This window comes from Hippocampus bargibanti, linkage group LG11, assembly GCF_051943395.1.
Source record: "Hippocampus bargibanti isolate YZ-2025 linkage group LG11, ASM5194339v1, whole genome shotgun sequence".
NCBI lineage: Eukaryota > Metazoa > Chordata > Actinopteri > Syngnathiformes > Syngnathidae > Hippocampus > Hippocampus bargibanti.
The window spans coordinates 2,286,071-2,305,000 of NC_142744.1; the positions used below are offsets into that span (position 1 = coordinate 2,286,071).

The 18,930-nt window shown below is 42.2% G+C and overlaps 2 protein-coding genes across 2 annotated transcripts in view; one reads left to right on the forward strand and one right to left on the reverse strand.

Annotated features, from left to right (window-relative positions):
- The window catches only part of LOC148891107 (inhibin beta A chain-like), a 113,765-nt gene that overhangs the window by 32,698 nt on the left and 62,137 nt on the right, over nt 1–18,930 (reverse strand). Inside the window, exon 4 of the mRNA XM_089009120.1 lies at nt 5,593–5,683. The gene's annotated coding sequence lies outside the window, so the exon portion shown is untranslated. The remainder of the gene's footprint in view (nt 1–5,592; nt 5,684–18,930) is intronic.
- LOC148891109 (small conductance calcium-activated potassium channel protein 2-like) overlaps nt 13,995–18,930 on the forward strand; it is a 54,465-nt gene continuing 49,529 nt past the window's right edge. Inside the window, exon 1 of the mRNA XM_089009116.1 lies at nt 13,995–15,056. Within this exon, the coding sequence (XP_088865242.1) occupies nt 14,064–15,056 (993 nt within the window). The 5' untranslated portion in view covers nt 13,995–14,063. The remainder of the gene's footprint in view (nt 15,057–18,930) is intronic.

Genomic DNA, 18,930 nt, shown 5'->3' on the forward strand with positions numbered 1-18,930 from the left:
TAGCTAGCTAGCTATCTCTCGCTAGCTAGCTATCTCTCTCTCTCTCTAGCTAGCTAGCTATCTTTTTAGCTAGCTAGCTATCTCTCTAGCTATATCTCTAGCTAGCTATCTCTCTAGCTAGCTATCTCTCTCTCTCTCTAGCTAGCTATCTCTCTCTCTCTCTAGCTAGCTATCTCTCTCTCTCTCTATCTATCTATCTATCTATCTATCTATCTATCTATCTATCTATCTATCTATCTATCTATCTATCTATCTATCTATCTATCTATCTATCTATCTATCTATCTATCTATATCTCGCTATCTCTCTAGCTATATATATATATATATATATATATATATATATATATATATATATATATATATATATATATATATATATATATATATATACAGGTTTCGATTTTGATGTCCCGTGTCTATGAGCTCGTCCATCATTGTGCTACCGTGCACCCATGTGCGACCGTACCCCGATGAGATGTTATCTTGCCTCTGCCATCAATCACCAAGCTCTTTGCCAGAGCCCCCGCGCCCGACATGGCGGAGAGGACATGTGACATCACTCCAAAACACCGTCTTTTTCCGACAACCTATTTCGTACCGCCGTAATAGTCCCACCATAACAACGAAAGTCATCCGTCATTTCACTGACGCGTTCGCTGAGCTGTATTGAGTTGTTGTGTTATTTTTGGCTCCCTCTAGTGATGTGTCAAAGTATTACCTAACCAGTCAGGCTAAATCTGTGGATGTTATAATAATGGCTGGCGTGTATGACTGCCGCTGCTCACCCGCAGAAAAAAAAATGTTACTCTTATTCTTCTTCTATTATTATTATTATTATTATTATTATTATTATTATTATATATTATTATATATATATTATTATATATTATTATAGCACATTTATTATACATAAAACAAGGTATATTTTGTGTCGTTTTAAGGCTTATTTAGTAGGAAATTATGTTTTATGGGGACCTGGGAACGGATTATTCTCATTTTAATGGTTTCTTATGGGAAATAAATGTTTGGAAGACAAACTTTTTGCCTTACACACACTTTCTGTGAACTAATTAAGTTCGTAAGATGAGGTATCACTATGTTGTGAATCGTCTTTGCCACACTTGAGCAAGAAAGTTGCTAACCAATCAGGGAAGAGAAAAAGTACTTAATTAGGCCAGATCCCTGTTCAGCGCCGCCATCGCCTCCCTCCACTATTCCCTCTAGATCCCATCCACTTAATGTTCTGTGAAATCATATTCCGCTGCCTAGAGGGGTGGGCGGGAGGGGGCCGGAAGGAAATATCAGAACAATAAAATGACACTTTTGAAAGCGAGGCAGCACCGCAGGGTGTAAAAAAATAGACCGTTAGTGACACATGGGGGGGGGGGGGGGGTTGGATGCTGTGCATCAACAAACGTTAACGATCGTGAAGTCGTGTCCAGACATACTTGCAAAAAAACATCGCCGTGCTATTTGAAATTACGTCGACTTTGTCTGGATCAGGAATCAGACGATGCTTGTCATCGAAACGGTATAATTTGTATTTATTTTTGGGGAAATGCTGCAACTTTTTACTTTTTAAATAAAGTTATTTTCAGGGACAGCGGGTACTACAGTGGACAGTTTGTCACCTTATCAAGTTACACAGTGCAGAAAAGAAATAATAATCATAATAATAATACAGTACATTTCATTTTTAAGCGCATTTCAAAACTCTCAAGGTCACTTTACAGTCACAGGATGAAGTTTTTCTGTGGGTCAGCAGCGGCAGCCACACGCGCCAGCGTTCACTCAACCCGGAAGTAACTCAAATAGATAGAAAGATAGCTAGCTAGCTAGCTAGCTAAGACTTAGCTAATAATCACTCAACCCAGGAGTCACTCAAATAGATAGAAAGCGAGCTAGCTAAGAGTTAGCTAATAATCACTCAACCCAGGAGTCACTCAAATAGATAGACAGCTGGCTAGCTAGCGAGTTAGCTAAGAGTTAGATAATAATCACTCAACCCGGAAGTAAGTCAAATAGATAGAAAGCTAGCTAGATAGCTAAGAGTTAGCTAATAATCACTCAACCCAGAAGTAACTCAAATAGATAGAAAGCTAGCTACCTAGCTAAGACTTAGCTAATAATCACTCAACCCAGGAGTAACTCAAATAGATAGAAAGCTAGCTAGCTAAGAGTTAGCTAATAATCACTCAACCCAGAAGTCACTCAAATAGATAGAAAGCTAGCTAGCTAAGAGTTAGCTAATAATCACTCAACCCGGAAGTCACTCAAATAGATAGAAAGCTAGCTAGCTAAGAGTTAGCTAATAATCACTCAACCCAGAAGTAACTCAAATAGATAGAAAGATAGCTAACTAAGAGTTAGCTCATAATCTCTCAACCCGGAAGTAACTCAAATAGATAGACAGCTGGCTAGCTAGCGAGTTAGCTAAGAGTTAGATAATAATCACTCAACCCGGAAGTAACTCAAATAGATAGAAAGCTAGCTCGATAGCTAAGAGTTAGCTAATAATCAATCAACACGGAAGTAACTCAAATAGATAGAAAGCTAGCTCGATAGCTAAGAGTTAGCTAATAATCACTCAACCCAGAAGTAACTCAAATAGATAGAAAGCTAGCTAGCTAGGTAAGAGTTAGCTAATAATCACTCAACCCAGAAGTAACTCAAATAGATAGAAAGCTAGCTAGCTAGCTAATAATCACTCAACCCGGAAGTAACTCAAATAGATAGAAAGCTAGCTACCTAGCTAAGACTTAGCTAATAATCACTCAACCCAGGAGTAACTCAAATAGATAGAAAGCTAGCTAGCTAAGAGTTAGCTAATAATCACTCAACCCAGAAATCACTCAAATAGATAGAAAGCTAGCTAGCTAAGAGTTAGCTAATAATCACTCAACCCGGAAGTAACTCAAATAGATAGACAGCTGGCTAGCTAGCGAGTTAGCTAAGAGTTAGATAATAATCACTCAACCCGGAAGTAACTCAAATAGATAGAAAGCTAGCTCGATAGCTAAGAGTTAGCTAATAATCACTCAACCCGGAAGTAACTCAAATAGATAGAAAGATAGCTAGCTAAGAGTTAGCTCATAATCACTCAACACGGAAGTAACTCAAATAGATAGAAAGCTAGCTAGCTAGCTAAGAGTTAGCTAATAATCACTCAACCCAGAAGTAACTCAAATAGATAGAAAGCTAGCTAGCTAGCTAATAATCACTCAACCCGGAAGTAACTCAAATAGATAGAAAGCTAGCTAGCTAGCTAATAATCACTCAACCCGGAAGTAACTCAAATAGATAGAAAGCTAGCTATCTAGCTAAGACTTAGCTAATACCCTTGGCACTTATCTACATGTATTGTCATTATCTTGTGGAAAAAAACACGTTGGACCTTTTTTAAGCATTTGTAAAAATATTGACATTTCTAACCGTTTGGTAAGGTCATATAAGGAAAATATTTTTTTTTTACTCTACTATGAGGAAAAACATATGTAGGCCATGGCCCGCGCTGAAAACGAATTTGTAAGGACAAATCTGCTCAGAAGCAGACAGACAGACATAGACAGACAGACAGACAGACAGCGGACATAGTGTGTCGGGGCTCACTCGACCCGGATGGAGCCTGTCAACATCTCGAGGGCTCTTTGGCTGGAAGGAGAAGCTAAACTTAATCTCTCCCGGCCGACAGGGCCCTCGAGAGCAAAGAGAGTGGCAACAAGGAGGAGTAGAAGAGAGAGAGAGAGAGAGAGAGAGAGAGAGAGAGAGAGAGAGAGAGAGAGAGAGAGAGAGAGAGAGAGAGAGAGAGATAGCATGTGGATTTTTTTTTTTCCTCAGCACACAAGGCAACGTTATCAGCCACGCCATCACAATTTGGCCCATCCATCCACCACGTTATGCTCCTTTCTATCTATCACGGCTCCGTAGCCTTTTCTAATGCACTTTTGTCTCCCTGCGCGCCCTCTACCTAGCGCAACATTTCCCGCCCCCCCCTACACCGTCTCCCACTCAATCAGACAAGACCGTGTCCTTCCCCGCATCAGACTCCTCCTTTGTTTGCATTTTTTTATCTTTTGCGCTCCAAGCTTTTTTCTTTCTTGATAGCTGCCTATTTTGGAGAAGAAACTAATTAACGGGTGTGTTGCGGGCAAGCTTTTGGCAATAGTTTTTTTTTTTCTTTTTCGTTTTTACACCTTGTGTAGGTCGAAAGCTTTTATTGTGAAAATGGAATCGTTTTTTTCTTTGAGGAAGAAAGAGATAATTATGGGTATCAGACAGAACGTCTGTAGGTATGCAGTAAGGCATTCATCCATTCCTTGGTTCATTCATTCATTCATTCACCCATCCACACATTCATTCATATCATCCTCCATTCAACCCAACCCATTCATTCATTCACCCATCCACACATCCACTCATTCACCGTTCATTCATTCATTCATTCATTCATTCATTCATTCATTCATTCATTCATTCATTCATTCATACCATCCTCCATTCAACCCAACCCAACCCATTCATTCATTCATTCATTCATTCATTCATTCATTCACCCATCCGCACATTCATTCATATCATCCTCCATTCAACCCAACCCATTCATTCATTCACCCATCCACACATCCACTCATTCACCGTTCATTCATTCATTCATTCATTCATTCATACCATCCTCCATTCAACCCAACCCAACCCAACCCATTCATTCATTCATTCATTCATTCATCCATGCATCCATCCATCAATTAGATCCAACCAATCAACCCAACCACCCACTCATCCATCCTCCATTCATTCATTCATTCATTCATTCATTCATTCATTCTCCATCCAACCCAACCTATCCATGCATCCATCCACCCACTCATGCATTCACCCATCATTCACCCATCCATCAATCCATTCGTTTGTTCATTCAGCCGTGCATCCATCCATCCATCCATCCATCCACTCATTCATTCATTCATTCATTCATTCATTCATTCATTCATTCATTCATGCATTCATCCATCCATTCATTCATCCACTCTTCCATTCATTCATTCATTCATTCATTCATTCATCTATTCATTCATTCATTCATCCATCCATTCTTCCATTCATTCATTCATTCATTCATTCATCTATCCATCCCATCCTCCATCAAACCCATCCATCCGTGTAAATCTTTTGTATCCAGCAAATATTTTCTCAATGCAATGAAAATGTCCAAAATACAAAATGACACTTTTTTTTTTCTTTCATGGCGATGGTTATGAATGAAGCCCCTCCCCCCCGCCCCTCTATTTAATTAGCATTACCATTTCCGTTAGCATCAGTGGTCTGAATAATATATTATCAATTTGAAAAAAAGAGAACGTTGCCAATTGAAGTGCATTTCTAACCCCCCCCGGCCCCCCATATCTCTACGATTGTTACGCCTGGGCCTCCCCCCCCCCTCATTTGTGACCTGCGGGTGACGGGGAAACCTGCCATCCGTGCACCTGGAAAGCCTTCTTGACGCCAAGCCGTCAGCGGCAGCTAAAAATAGCTTTGCCGGGCTGATAAATAATAAAACCGCTCGCTGCAAGCCGAGCGTGGCTCCACTTACCTCCGCATTTCAGATTTACGCCGTCGTTTTGTGGCTTTTTTCGACGCCTATCCGAGTGGGCCGACGTCAATGGAAAGGCGGTTTCGTCCCCCTAAGACAAACAAAAAAAGAGATGATTAAAACTCTCTTTTTACAGAATAGCTTTGGTTTGATTGTCTTATTTTTATTGATGGATCAATCAATGATGCTTGATTGTTGTTGATTCCTCAATCGGTTTCATGTCACACAACTCGTGACAGTTGGGTTATCCATAATGGAAAAACGCCATAGGCAGGCTCATGAAGAGCATTGCGTTTAGTGAAGGTTTGAACACAAACAGTGCGGCAACAGACGAAGACCCGCAAAAAAACAACATTGAATTACAGGCATGTCTTATTTATCTTATGCAAAAAATTATATTATAATATATATGTAATATAATTATTAATTCTATTACAGCCACTTAAAGGGTCAAGTACATTTGTTGGCGTTTGCGTAACTGTGTTATACTGCCCCCTTTGGCCAAATTACACACATCAGCCGGCTAGCTAATAGATAGCTAATGGATAGCTAGGTAGATTGCTAGCTAGTAGATATATATCTAGGTAGCTAGCTAGATAGCAATCTAGATAGCTAGATAGCCAAATAGATAGCTAATAGATAGCTAATGGATAGCAAGGTAGATAGCTAGCGAACTAGATAGCTAACAGATAGCTAGCTAAGTAGCCAGCTAGACAGCCAGCTAGATAGCTTGATAGATACACAGATAGCCAGATAGATAGTAAAGTGTCCTTGCGAGTTTTGAAAGGCGCTTATAAATGAAATGTATTATTATTATTATTATTATAACTAATAGATATTTAATAGATAGCTAATGGATATCTAGGTAGATCGCTAGCTAGCAAGATAGTTAATAGATAGCTAGCTAGGTAGCCAGCTAGATAGCCAGCTAGATAGCTAGATAGATAGCCAGATAGACAGCTAATAGATAGTTAATAGATAGCTAATGGATAGCTAGGTAGATAGCTAGCTAGATAGCTAGTAGATATATATCTAGGTAGCTAGCTAGATAGCATCTAGATAGGTAGATAGCTAGATAGCCAGATAGATAGCTAATAGATAGCTAATGGATAGCAAGGTAGATAGCTAGCGAACTAGATAGCTAACAGATAGCTAGCTAAGTAGCCAGCTAGATAGCCAGCTAGATAGCTTGATAGATACCCAGATAGCCAGATAGATAGAAAAGTGTCCTTGCGAGTTTTGAAAGGCGCTTATAAATGAAATGTATTATTATTATTATTATTATTATTATTATTATAACTAATAGATAGTTAATAGATAGCTAATGGCTATCTTGGTAGATCGCTAGCTAGCAAGATAGTTAATAGACAGCTAGCTAGGTAGCCAGCTAGATAGCCATCTAGATAGCTAGATAGATAGCCAGATAGACAGCTAATAGTTAATATATAGCTAATGGATAGCTAGGTAGATTGCTAGCTAGCAAGATAGCTAATAGCTAGCTAGCTAGGTAGCTATCTAGATAGCTAGATAGATAGCCAGATAGACAGCTAATAGTTAATAGATAGCTAATGGATAGCTAGGTAGATCGCTAGCTAGCAAGATAGCTAATAGATAGCTAGCTAGGTAGCCAGCTAGATAGCTAGATAGATAGCCAGATAGACAGCTAATAGTTAATATATAGCTAATGGATAGCTAGGTAGATCGCTAGCTAGCAAGATAGCTAATAGATCGCTAGCTAGGTAGCCAGCTAGATAGCTAGATAGATAGCCAGATAAAAGAGCTAATAGTTAATATATAGCTAATGGATAGCTAGGTAGATCGCTAGCTAGCAAGATAGCTAATAGATAGCTAGCTAGGTAGCCAGCTAGGTGGCCAGCTAGATAACCAGCCAGATAGCTAGCTATATAGCCATATAGCTTGATAGCCAGCTAGATAGCTAGCTAGATAGCCAGATAGCTAGCTAGATGGATGGATAGGTAAATAAAAATAAGTGAACAGAGGAAGCCTTTCACACACGCACCACCGTTATTTGAGGAAAAACACATTTTGGGGCCACTTTACTGTTGGAAGAATCGAATGTGAATTTTATGATTCAAGTACAAAGATGTCGAAATCAAAGGAAAGATTTTCAAGATTTGAAACTCAAAGACTCTCATTTGACAGACAACAAAAAATAAACAGCAATGTTCATATGTGGTCACGATTCAAGGTTTTCACCGTCTGGCAGACGCGTGTGTGTGCGCACGTGTGTGAAAATGTGCGTGGACGTCGTGCACTGCAGATGAAGTCGGTATGGGATGGGAACCCCCCCCCCCCCCCCCATCACCATTCCCTTCTCATTTTTCATCTCGCCTTCCTCATTTCTACCCCGGCGGCTGCTGCTCCTCCTCGTCCTCCTCTTTGTCTATTTTGCTTCCCCCCAAGCCACGCACGCATGGCTCACCACAAGTCTAAAAATAGCAACAGGGATCCCCGCGTCCATTCAGAACGAAGAGGGGGAGGGGAGGGGGGGGATGGGGATGGGGACGTCACCACTCACAAGGTCATAACCCCCCCCTCCCCCACGCTCCAACACCCCCGCTCCCCGAACCGATTCAACCACCCTTGTAGCCTTCCCTCCATTTTCATCGCTGTTTTTTTCTTGATTTGTTACAGCTTTTGTGTTTTGGGGGAAAAGACAAAACAAACACACACACACACACACACACACACACACCATTTTGGATTTGATGTCACGGTCGTCGACAAATACAGTGACACTTTGGCTTACGAACTTAATTGGTTCCCAGACAGAGTGTGTAAGGCGAAAAGTGTGTATCCCAAAAATTAATTTCCCATAGGAAAGCATTAAAATGAGAATAATCCGTTCCCAGGTCCAGAGACACTTGCTTCAAAGAGCTGCTACGCTATTGCTCTTCAAACCCTTAAAACCTAGAAGGCATTCTCGTGAAGGACGATGTCACCTTCATGGCAACTCTAAAGGGTCCTCCCTAATCCTTCCCTGCAAATCTGAACGCTAAATTTGAGAAGGACTATTCAATTGCAGTGATACCTTGGCTTACGAACTTAATTGGTTCCCAGACAGAGTGTGTAAGGCGAAAAGTGTGTCTCCCAAAAAATAATTTCCCATAGGAAACCATTAAAATGAGAATAATCCGTTCCCCATAAAACATAATTTTCTACTTTCTAATTTTCTAAGCCTTAGAACTACACAAAATATACCTTATTTTATGTATAATAAATGTACTATGGTATTGTAATTAAAGAAATAAACTGTACAGTACAATAAAGTTGTTTTATTGAACTTTGTGATGGCTTGATGGAATGGAGTGGCCGGTTTCATCAGCATGAAACACTTGATGAGGAACGTAGCCTTCTTCTATCACCATCTTGAGGAATGATACCTTGTGGGTGATAATTGTATCTAGTTCCTCATCAATTGTGTGGTCTGTTTAGCTGGGTTGATAGCTTTTTGCATCAAGTGTATAGATGGCTTGTGCAGGTTATTTGTGGAGCCTGATTGATGGGAATGTTAACCTTGCAGTCTACACTCTGCCTTTGAACTATCAAAGTTGAAACAAGTCCACATTTCATTGTTTCCTATCCATTTTGTCTCTCTCTTTCTCCCTGTCATCTGCCTCACTTAGCCTCCGAGTATCTATTTTGAATGGATTTCAACTTACGACCATTTTGACTTACGACCGTTTGGTCGGAACGGAACTCGGTCGTAAGTCGGATGTTACCTGTATATTGGTTTATATAGCGCTTGAACAACAGCTGAAGCTGGAACAAAGCGCTAACATGAAAATGTGTGTTGAAGCACTTCTATCTCTACATTTTAATATGAAAAATAAATCATTTCATTTAGTTATTAATCCGACATTTCCTCTGTTCACATGTGTTTGGTTGGAAATGGCAAAAAGCGGTAAATGAGGAACCGGTGTGGCGATGAGAAATAAATTGTGTAGAACGCTCATCACGAATGCAAAGGTTCAAAGACTCGATCCGCGTCTCATCATCAGAGCCATCGGCACAAAGGACTTGAGCGACTGGCTCCTCCCACTCCCTCATCTTGATTAAGCGTCGCTAAATACTGCTGGAACAAGAAGTGGAGCCCAGCTTTGTAAACAAAAATGTTTGCTAGTGTCGTTAGCGACTTTTTCAAATGCATCAACGTCACATAACAACAATAATAAAGGTAGTCAATGTCGTTGACGATATGAATATTTAAGTACGTTTCCGAGAGAATCATCCAAAACGTCCAAAATCTTGCTCGGCGGCGTTGATTGTTCGTGAAATGCGCGTCCGTAAGCACTTTGTTATGTTCTTTGACTCTCCACTAGGTGGCAGTGTTGCAATGTAAAAACATTATTGAGATGAACTACAGTAAAGTCTCGTTATATCGATATTCAAGGGAGTCCGAAAAAATATCGATATAACCGGGACTATCGATATATCCGACCCTGTTTGCATGTAATTTTATCCGTGCGTGCATAGAAATAGTATCGATATAACCGGGACTATCGATATATCCGATATCGATATAACGAGACTTTACTGTATATCGTGAAGAAAATATTATGTTTGGCTACATTTTTGATTTGTTATTTTGTCTCCTCATAAGACATGCAAAAAGGACAGATGACACATGTGTGTGTGTGTGTGTGTGTTTGTATGACTAGTCTTGTGAGGACCACTCACATTTTATACGATACGTAGTGAGGACATTTTTGACGAGTGAGGACCTTTTTGCCGGTCCTCACAAGTTTTTCATTTTAAAGGCTTCTAGATCTAGGTCTATATAAGCATCTGTTAAAGTTTCAGAAAGGTCCTCACAAATTCACCCAAAATGATTTTTTGTGTGTTTATTTTCATTTCACTTGGATACACATACTTTTTACTCACTGTGTGTATTTGTGTTTATGTGTGTGGTTAATGAGAGGAAAAAGTTCATACCACAAAAAATAACACATTATTTTAACCAAATTCACAATAGAGGTGAGGACTTTGAATGTACCCATTCAGAAACCTCACTCCTGCTGTTATTTCAGTTTCAAGTCCACTTCTTATTGCTTTGTTTTTAAAGAAGTTGAAGTGGGAAATGGGGTGACCTTTAGTGTTCAAATGGAACACTAGTTCTTCTCTAAACTCATCAGCAACGGTGGTCCTCACTCCTTTATCTGGAGTTATCCAGACCTCACAAAACCATTGAAACAGGAATGTGTGTGTGTGTGCATACATTTATTTATTCACTCATTCATTTGCTTATTCATATATTTATGTATGTATGTATTTATTTGAGTTTATTTAGTTCCTATTTATTTACAGTGAGACCTCAACTTACAAACACCTCAACTTACAAACTTTTTGTCTTACAAACGTCAAATTTATGAAAATTAAACCTTATAATAAGCACTATTTTCATAATACACACCCACCACGGCTGGCGGAGTGATCTTCGGCGGAAGCACACGACCAAACGGCACCAGAGGTTAAGCTACCAACAGTCATTATGGAAGGTGACTCTCCTTCCATAAGCCATCAACGACCATCAAAAAGGTCAATAAAACTTTATTTTACAGCACAGTTTATTTCTTTAATTACAGTCCTCATGTAATGCGCCTCTCTTTCCAAACAGCAATTCCCTTTGACCTTCGACCTCCAACGCCATTCCATCAAGCCATAAATGACCATCACAAATGTAAATAAAGTGACTTTATGATACAATTCAGTGTATTTCTTTCATTACAATACAATAGCACATTTATTATACATAGAAAAAGGTATGTTGTGTGTAGTTTTAAGGCTTATTTAGTTGAAAAGTATATTTTATGGAAACCCGGGAACGGATTATTCCCATTTTAATGGTTTCCTATTGGAATTTTTTTTTTGAGATACACACTTTTCGCCTTACACGCTCTGTCTGGGAACCAATTAAGTTCGTAAGTTGAGGTCTCACTGTATTTAGTTAGTTATTCACATACTTATTTACGTATTTAAAGTCACAGTGGCTAAGAAAGTAATACACTGAAAGCAGGCAATCGACTGTAAGGTAATAAGTCCAAAAAAAAAAGAAGAAGAAGAAGAAGAAGCAAGACAAGGAGGAGATGCGTCGTATGGCCAATCGGTGAAAAAAAATGTCCAACACTTGTAAAGTTGGATTTAATTATTCATGCGGAAACAGTCAGATTGCTGCCCAAACTCCATCTTGGCAAGAAACTCACACAGGGTCACTCACGCCAGCCAATTACTTAATGAAAACCATCCGATCAGGTTTCTGAGACTGGCAGCTTTGCCATAAAACAAAGTGGACTTGGGCGTAGAAGGCCAAGTGTGCCACCGTTGCAATCTGTGGAGCCCTCGCTGGCCCTTTAAGGAAATGACTCACGCCAGCGTGCGTGTGATATACGATGCGAACGTGTCGTTACAATCATTTCGGCAAGTAGACATGATAATGAGACTGAAACGGGTAGAAAAAAATTTGAAACGGTGCAAAAAAAAAAAAAAAAACACTGCCGTTTTGCCCGCCGTGGACAGATCGATAGCGATCACTGAAATTATTCATTGTAGAGGAAAAATTACCATATTTTCCGATGTATAAGGCGCACCGGAGTACAAGCCGCACCCCTCAATAAAATGGTGTATTTTCAAACTTTTTTCCATATACAGTGAGACCTCAACTTACGAACTTAATTGGTTCCCAGACAGAGTGTGTAAGGCGAAAAGTGTGTATCTCAAAAACAAAATTCCTATAGGAAACCATTAAAATGGGAATAATCCGTTCCCGGGTTTCCATAAAATATACTTTTCAACTAAATAAGCCTAAAAAACTACACACAACATACCTTATTCTATGTATAATAAATGTGCTATTGTATTGTAATTAAAGAAATATACTGCATTGTATCATAAAGTCACTTTATTTACATTTGTGATGGTCATTAATGGCTTGATGGAATGGCGTTGGAGGTCGAAGGTCAAAGGGAATTGCTATTTGGAAAGAGAGGCGCATTACATGAAGAAATAAACTGTGCTGTAAAATAAAGTTTTATTTACTTTTTTGATGGTCGTTGATGGCTTTTTTATTATATATAAGGTTTTTTATTATTATAAGGTTAAATTTTCATAAATTTGACGTTTGTAAGATGAAAAGTTTGTAAGATAAGGTGTGTGTAAATTGAGGTCTCACTGTATAAGGACTATAAAGTGCATCTTCAATGAATGAAAAAAATGTTTGCAAGCATTTCATGTAAATATACAATGATACCTCGGTTTATGAACGCCTTGGCTAACGAACTTTTCGGTTAACGAGAATTTAATCTTGGCATACGAACTATTTTTCGGGATACACACAGAGCGGCACATTTAGTGATGTGTCGTTCGCGAACGGGCCCGTTCTACGAACAAGGAAATGGCAGCCTACTTTTTTTTTGTCCTCTATTCCCCGCCCTCAGTCTTTGGTTATAGCCGCACGTGATTGGTCAAGAACGCAGCAGTGAGGGGGGAGGGTACAGAAACAGAGCTGCAAATAAAAAATAGATGAGACGACAGAGAGAGAGAAAAAATGGATAGAAAACACAGTGAAATTTGGACTCGTTTTAACTTTGATAGTTCAAAGGCAGAGTGTAGACTGCAAGGTTAAAATATCCCATCAATCAGGCTCCGCAAATATCCCGCACAAGCCATCTGTGCACTTGACGCAAAAAGCTATCAACCCTGCTAAACAGAACACAATTGATGAGGAACTAGATAAAATTAGCGCAAAGAAAGCACGGCAACTTCACTCGGATATTGTCAAGAGGCAACCTGGAAGGCTATATTTTTGTCAATGGATGCTACAGCTTTGTGTTTTTGCTTTCAACATTTCACTTGTAGCAGACGTGCACATTTCACCACGACGTCCCCGATCCATTGGTGAAAAGGACGCTTTGCTCCTCCAGTATTTTATCTAGAACTGCTTCATACATCAAAGAGGGTGCAGAAAGTGTTTAAGATCGAATGACTGTGTATCTTTGAGTTGTCATGTTATTTGTTATGTATTTTTGGGGGGTTTGTTTGACTTCAAAATGGCGTCGCGTGAGTGGCTGCCTTTCCAGCAGCTCATGTATGTTGTTTTTCTACTTCTTTTCATCACTTTCCTGCTGTGAAATGTCAATTTCACCACTGCGAGGCTAATAAAGGGCTAATCCAATCCAATCCAATCCTTCTTTGGCGTTAACATCTTCGTTCCAGCAAACGTCGATTGCTCCGCTGCAACCTGTGCGCAGCAAAGTGAGGGGGGAACCGTAGCCGCCGTCTCCAGTGGAGAAGGCGGCGTTTTGACAACCAAAGCGTGACGTTCGAAGGCAGGTCCCGTCCGGAGCCGCCAATGACACGAGTCTCTCCTATTCCGCCGGGCCGGTCGCGATGAACCAACGTGGGATCGGCGCACGGCAAGCGAGCAACCGGAAGGAGACTCGGCCATCAAGGGGATGCGGCATCGCTACGCGGGAGCTGTCTCGCAGCGCCAAACCCCCCAGGAGAGACCCCCCGGCAGCAGCGAGGCGAACGGGGAGCCGGACGCGCCTGTTTTCAGCCTACCTCCCCCGCCCGCTTCCTCCCACCGCCACCGCGACCGCGCATCGACGACCGACGCTCACCGCCGGAGCCTCCGGGAGCTCCCGTGCGTGAGCCAACCCGCCCCCAGAGCGAGAGCGCCGTGCGGCGGCCACACGCCCGCCCCGGCGGGGTCCGGCGACAACGCCGCGGAACGCCATCCCCCGGTTTTCGCCAGCTGCCACTGCAGTTTTTCCACGCGGGAGGCGAACCATTCACAAAACCAGCGGCGTCGCGTCGCACCACCGCAGCCCCCGCCTCCTCTACCGCCACCGCCGACCGCCACCGCCACCTCCTCCTCCTCACTGCCGTTTTCCCGGGACTCCAAAGGCGAGGGTCGTCTGGGAAGGAGCGCCAATCATTACCAACAGGCGAGCATCGTGGAACGCTGCAGGGGGGGAGGAGGAGGAGGAGGAGGAGCAGGAGGGCAACGAGACCACAAGCAGCCGCAGCCGCAACAGCAGCAGCACTGTCGTCCAAGACCCCCGCCGCCACCGCCGCCGCCGCCGAGGGACTCCTCCCCCGAAGGAATCGCCGTCGCAAACTCCCAGCAAAGCCACGCTGACCGAAAAGCTTCCGAGCAACAGATCCCGCCATTAACAGCGCGTCAGCAGCTACTGGTGGGCAGCAGTTTGCCTCTCCAGCACTGCGCCAGCGGCTCCGGTGAGCTATGGAGGACTCGCCAAGCTCCAGTGCCGCAACAACAGCGGGCGGAACGCAATAAGGGCGCCGGGACTTCGGCGCCGCCGTTGCCGCCGCTCGCGCTCCACTTGGCCGGCGGGGAGAGCCCCAACTACGGCTCGAGTTATCACCTGTGGCCCGAGAGTCCGCATCGAGGAGAGCAGAGGATACGCATCGAACCCCGCAAGGTAGGTTATGTGTCATGCCACACTGTAAAATGTCCAATCGTTTGCCACGCCTGGCAAATTATTTGCGTGATGGACTGGATATGGATAATATGGCCACATGTTGCCATGAGGGGGGGTTTGGGGGGGTGGCTGTCATTTGTGTTACCTATTAGCTAACAGTCTCCTCACATTTATGTTTCCATTTACCCCCCCACTCACACACCTGTTCCATGTTGCAGTGTTGTTTTGCTACATGACAACACAGCCCACTGAAATATTCAAATGAGGCTGTCATGGCAGGTGATTCCGCAAACAAAAGACAGACAAGGAAACGTTTTCATAATCTTTTTTTTTTTTTTTTTTGGGGGGGTTCTTTCTGTCTTTCTGGTCAGGGTCGATCGGCTTACAATGTGGCGACGGTCAGCTAAAAACTGCGCTTGTCACTGCATGGCGAGGCCTTCGCATTGCTGCCGACTCACTTTTCCGTCGAGATTTGGGCTCCTCCTTTAAAGGAAAACCGACACCCCCGGACAAGTTATGTCCATAATTTGTAAAATCACTTCAAATGACTTCTACGGAGCGTATTTGACAAAGATTCCACCGCATATAGCTATATTTTACGTTTTAAGACTGGCGCTGAATATTCAGGAAGTCTTGTTTTTGAGTTGGTGACGATTCCTGACGTGACGTCACTGAAGGAACGCCCCTGACCGAGAAAGCGTCACACAATGCATTTTGGGTACTTTGTGTGGTCTGAAAACTTTGTGTTGATGGTGAAATTAGAAGGAAAACACACAAATAACGCGATGGTGAATCGTCGCGTGTTGCACCAAGACTACTATTTCATACTAGTTGACACAAATTCCCAGCAGACAAATCAGCCCATTTCCAATGGAGCTTGGGCGCCATCTTGTGTATTTTCTGGGACGCTACATTGGACGGCTCGAAATGATACGGGAGGACTTCTTTAATCGATTGCAAATATTTATGCTTTCCTCTTCAGAACTATTTGAATCATATTCATAACTGGATGAGTAACAAGAAAGCATCTTCTCCGAATCTGAAGCCATTGTTTTGATTCTAGAGCAAGACAAGACGTCCTGGCGTGACGTCACGAACAAGGGGGCGGGACCTTCTGAAACTCGCCATTTCTGACGTCATTTTGAAGTCGTTTTGGGACACTTTCACTCATTTTTATTGGTGTTTTGCATTTGACTAAAAATATCAGCCTGCGTGTTTTGGGTATTTTAGATGCGATAAAATGTTTTTCCGAAGTCAGTTAGGAAACAAAAATATGGTGAAATTTTCTTTTGTGTCCTCTGGCTTAACACTAGCCTGTAGTGGGGTCTTTTTTGGTCCCAAAAAAGAAAACATACCCACTCGATAACAAACCACGTCTGCACTGAGAGCAGTCAAATAAAGTGGGTGTAGAAAAGTAGTCCGGCAGCCACGGTGGCGCTGTTCAGCTGTGTGGTTTGGTGTTCTTCCGCCGAAAACTAGTCCGCCAGCCATTGTGGCGCTCCGTGTCTTTCCCGAAAAGTAGTTCGTATGCCAAGATTAGATTCTCGTGAATTTAATGTTCGTAAGGCGAAAAGTTCGTTAGCTAAAGCGTTCGTAAACTGAGGTAGTCCTAAAACTCAATATTCTGTGGGTCCTGCGATTTGAGTGAAAATGACAACAACCCTGGCACTGGAGTGGACACATTTTTGAGTTAATTACTATTTGTTGACTACACAACCTTTAACTGCATCATCGGATTTCAATACGTTTTTACAGCGGCGACATTAATTTCACATCCATTTGTATATTTTTTACCGCATGAGCACATGACTAAAATGACGGGGTTGGATAATAAAATGTTATGGGTCGCTTTCCCTTTTGAGCAAAAACGACCGTCCCTCAGCGGTTGTTCAAGGTGAGGTCAAATTTTTACATGACAAGAGAGTCGGGAAGAGAACAGAAGGGAGCGAGTATCCAAATAAATGCGCCGGACCTTCCTTTTTAAGATTCAGCAGCTGACGTTAGTAACAAAAGGTGGGACATCCAGCCACCTTCAACAACTCTTCTGAACTTGGCTCACATTTGGAGACTCAGCAGACCCAAGTGAAAAGTAGACTTTTGTTATTCCTTGTCATCAGTCTCTTTGACTTGTGTCCTATTATTACCTCCTCCAGGGAGGCTCGGTTATCGCTATACAGTAGTTTATTTGTTTTTTTTTTTTGCTAACCTAGCATTTCCCAACCTCAACTTAACCAAAGCATTTGAAACGTCTGTGTAAGCTCTCAGTCGTACAGGAGTGGTCCATCGATGAGAAGGTTTCTTCAGCCGTCATCTGTACTTCTTTGAAGGTGTCGGATGTTTTGCTTCTTATCCAAGAGGCTTCGTCAGCGAACTATTTTTTTTGCTGGTAGTTTAGGCCTTATTTATATCCTTACTGTCCAGACGTGGCGGTGCCAGACTCTGCTATGATTGGACGACTACCACTGATTACTATTACCTATTGTCCTGTCTTAGTATGGGGTCTACGACGGGCCTGATTGCCCCATTTGCTCTGATATCACCGCATCAGCATAACTAAGCCTATGTTGCCTAAGAAGTCAATTGTAGGAACGATCCAAATTGAACCTCACCCCACCATGGCAATTTGCTGATGAGGTGATACCAGATCAAATGGGGCAATCAGGCCAGTCGTAGACCCCATAACTAGGCAGGACAATAGAAATAATCAGTCAGGACGATAGAAGTAATCAGTGTAGCCGCAGGGAGTAGTCATCTCCTCCCCCCAACCTGAGAGCAGGGACCAATCATAGCAGAGTCTGGCACCGCCATGTCTGGACAGTAGGGATTATATATATATAGGGCCAAAACTACCAGCAAAAGATTTTAGTTCGCTGACGAAGCCTCTTGGATAAGAAGCGAAACGGCTGAAGAAACCTTCTCATCGATGGACCACTCCTGTACGACTGAGAGCTTATACAGACGTATTATTATTATTATTATGATTATTATTATGAACATATTCGGGAAGATGGTGGATCCATTTTAACCATTTTCCCGGACCTCCCCAGTTGGAAATCCCATAAGCAAAAATACTTGTGACAGAACAAGCCTGATCAAGTGTATACGATGACAATATCCCGCAGCACGCCCTGAAACTTAATAGCGAGCCCACTGAACCGGCGTGGTTCGGGTTTTGGGGAGGGGGTTATGGCGATATTGTGTCCCGCCTCAATAACATTGCGCTTCGAAACATGCATTACTGCGTCCATTGTGATGGGCTGTGTAAGTACTCTAATGCCTGCTATGGTGATAACCCCCCCCCCCCCCCCCCAAACACCCCGTGGGGATATTGTCGTCGACCAATCGTGCTGGAGGATTTGTTCATATGTTAGAAAGGTTTATTGAACACGCTCGCATCTGATCGAAAAACTACTATTGCCATTTGACGGAAATAGAATATATTTTTTGGGGGGGTCAAAATATATCATTTGAATGGTCATTATTTTTTTTTCTCCTCTCCCATGGATCTTGACCAATCACGTGCGGCTTTAACCGAAGACTGGGGGCGGGGAATAGAGGGGAAAAAAAGCCGGCTGCCATTTTCAGCTTCGTTCAGAGATATAGCCACAACAACCGACTCGTTCACGAATGACACATCACTCATTGTGGCGCTCCGTGTGTTTCCCGAAAAATTGTTTGTATGCCAAGATTATATTCTCGCGAATTTAACGTTCGTAAGGCGAAAAGTTGGTTAACTAAAGCGTTCGTAAGCTGAGGTATCACTGTATTAGAATCGGAAGATGAAATAAATACAATTCCCGTAGAAATTAAGCAAAACGAGTCGCAGAAGAAATTCTGAATCAGCTTCCCTTAAAGTGGATCAGCACCAAAATGT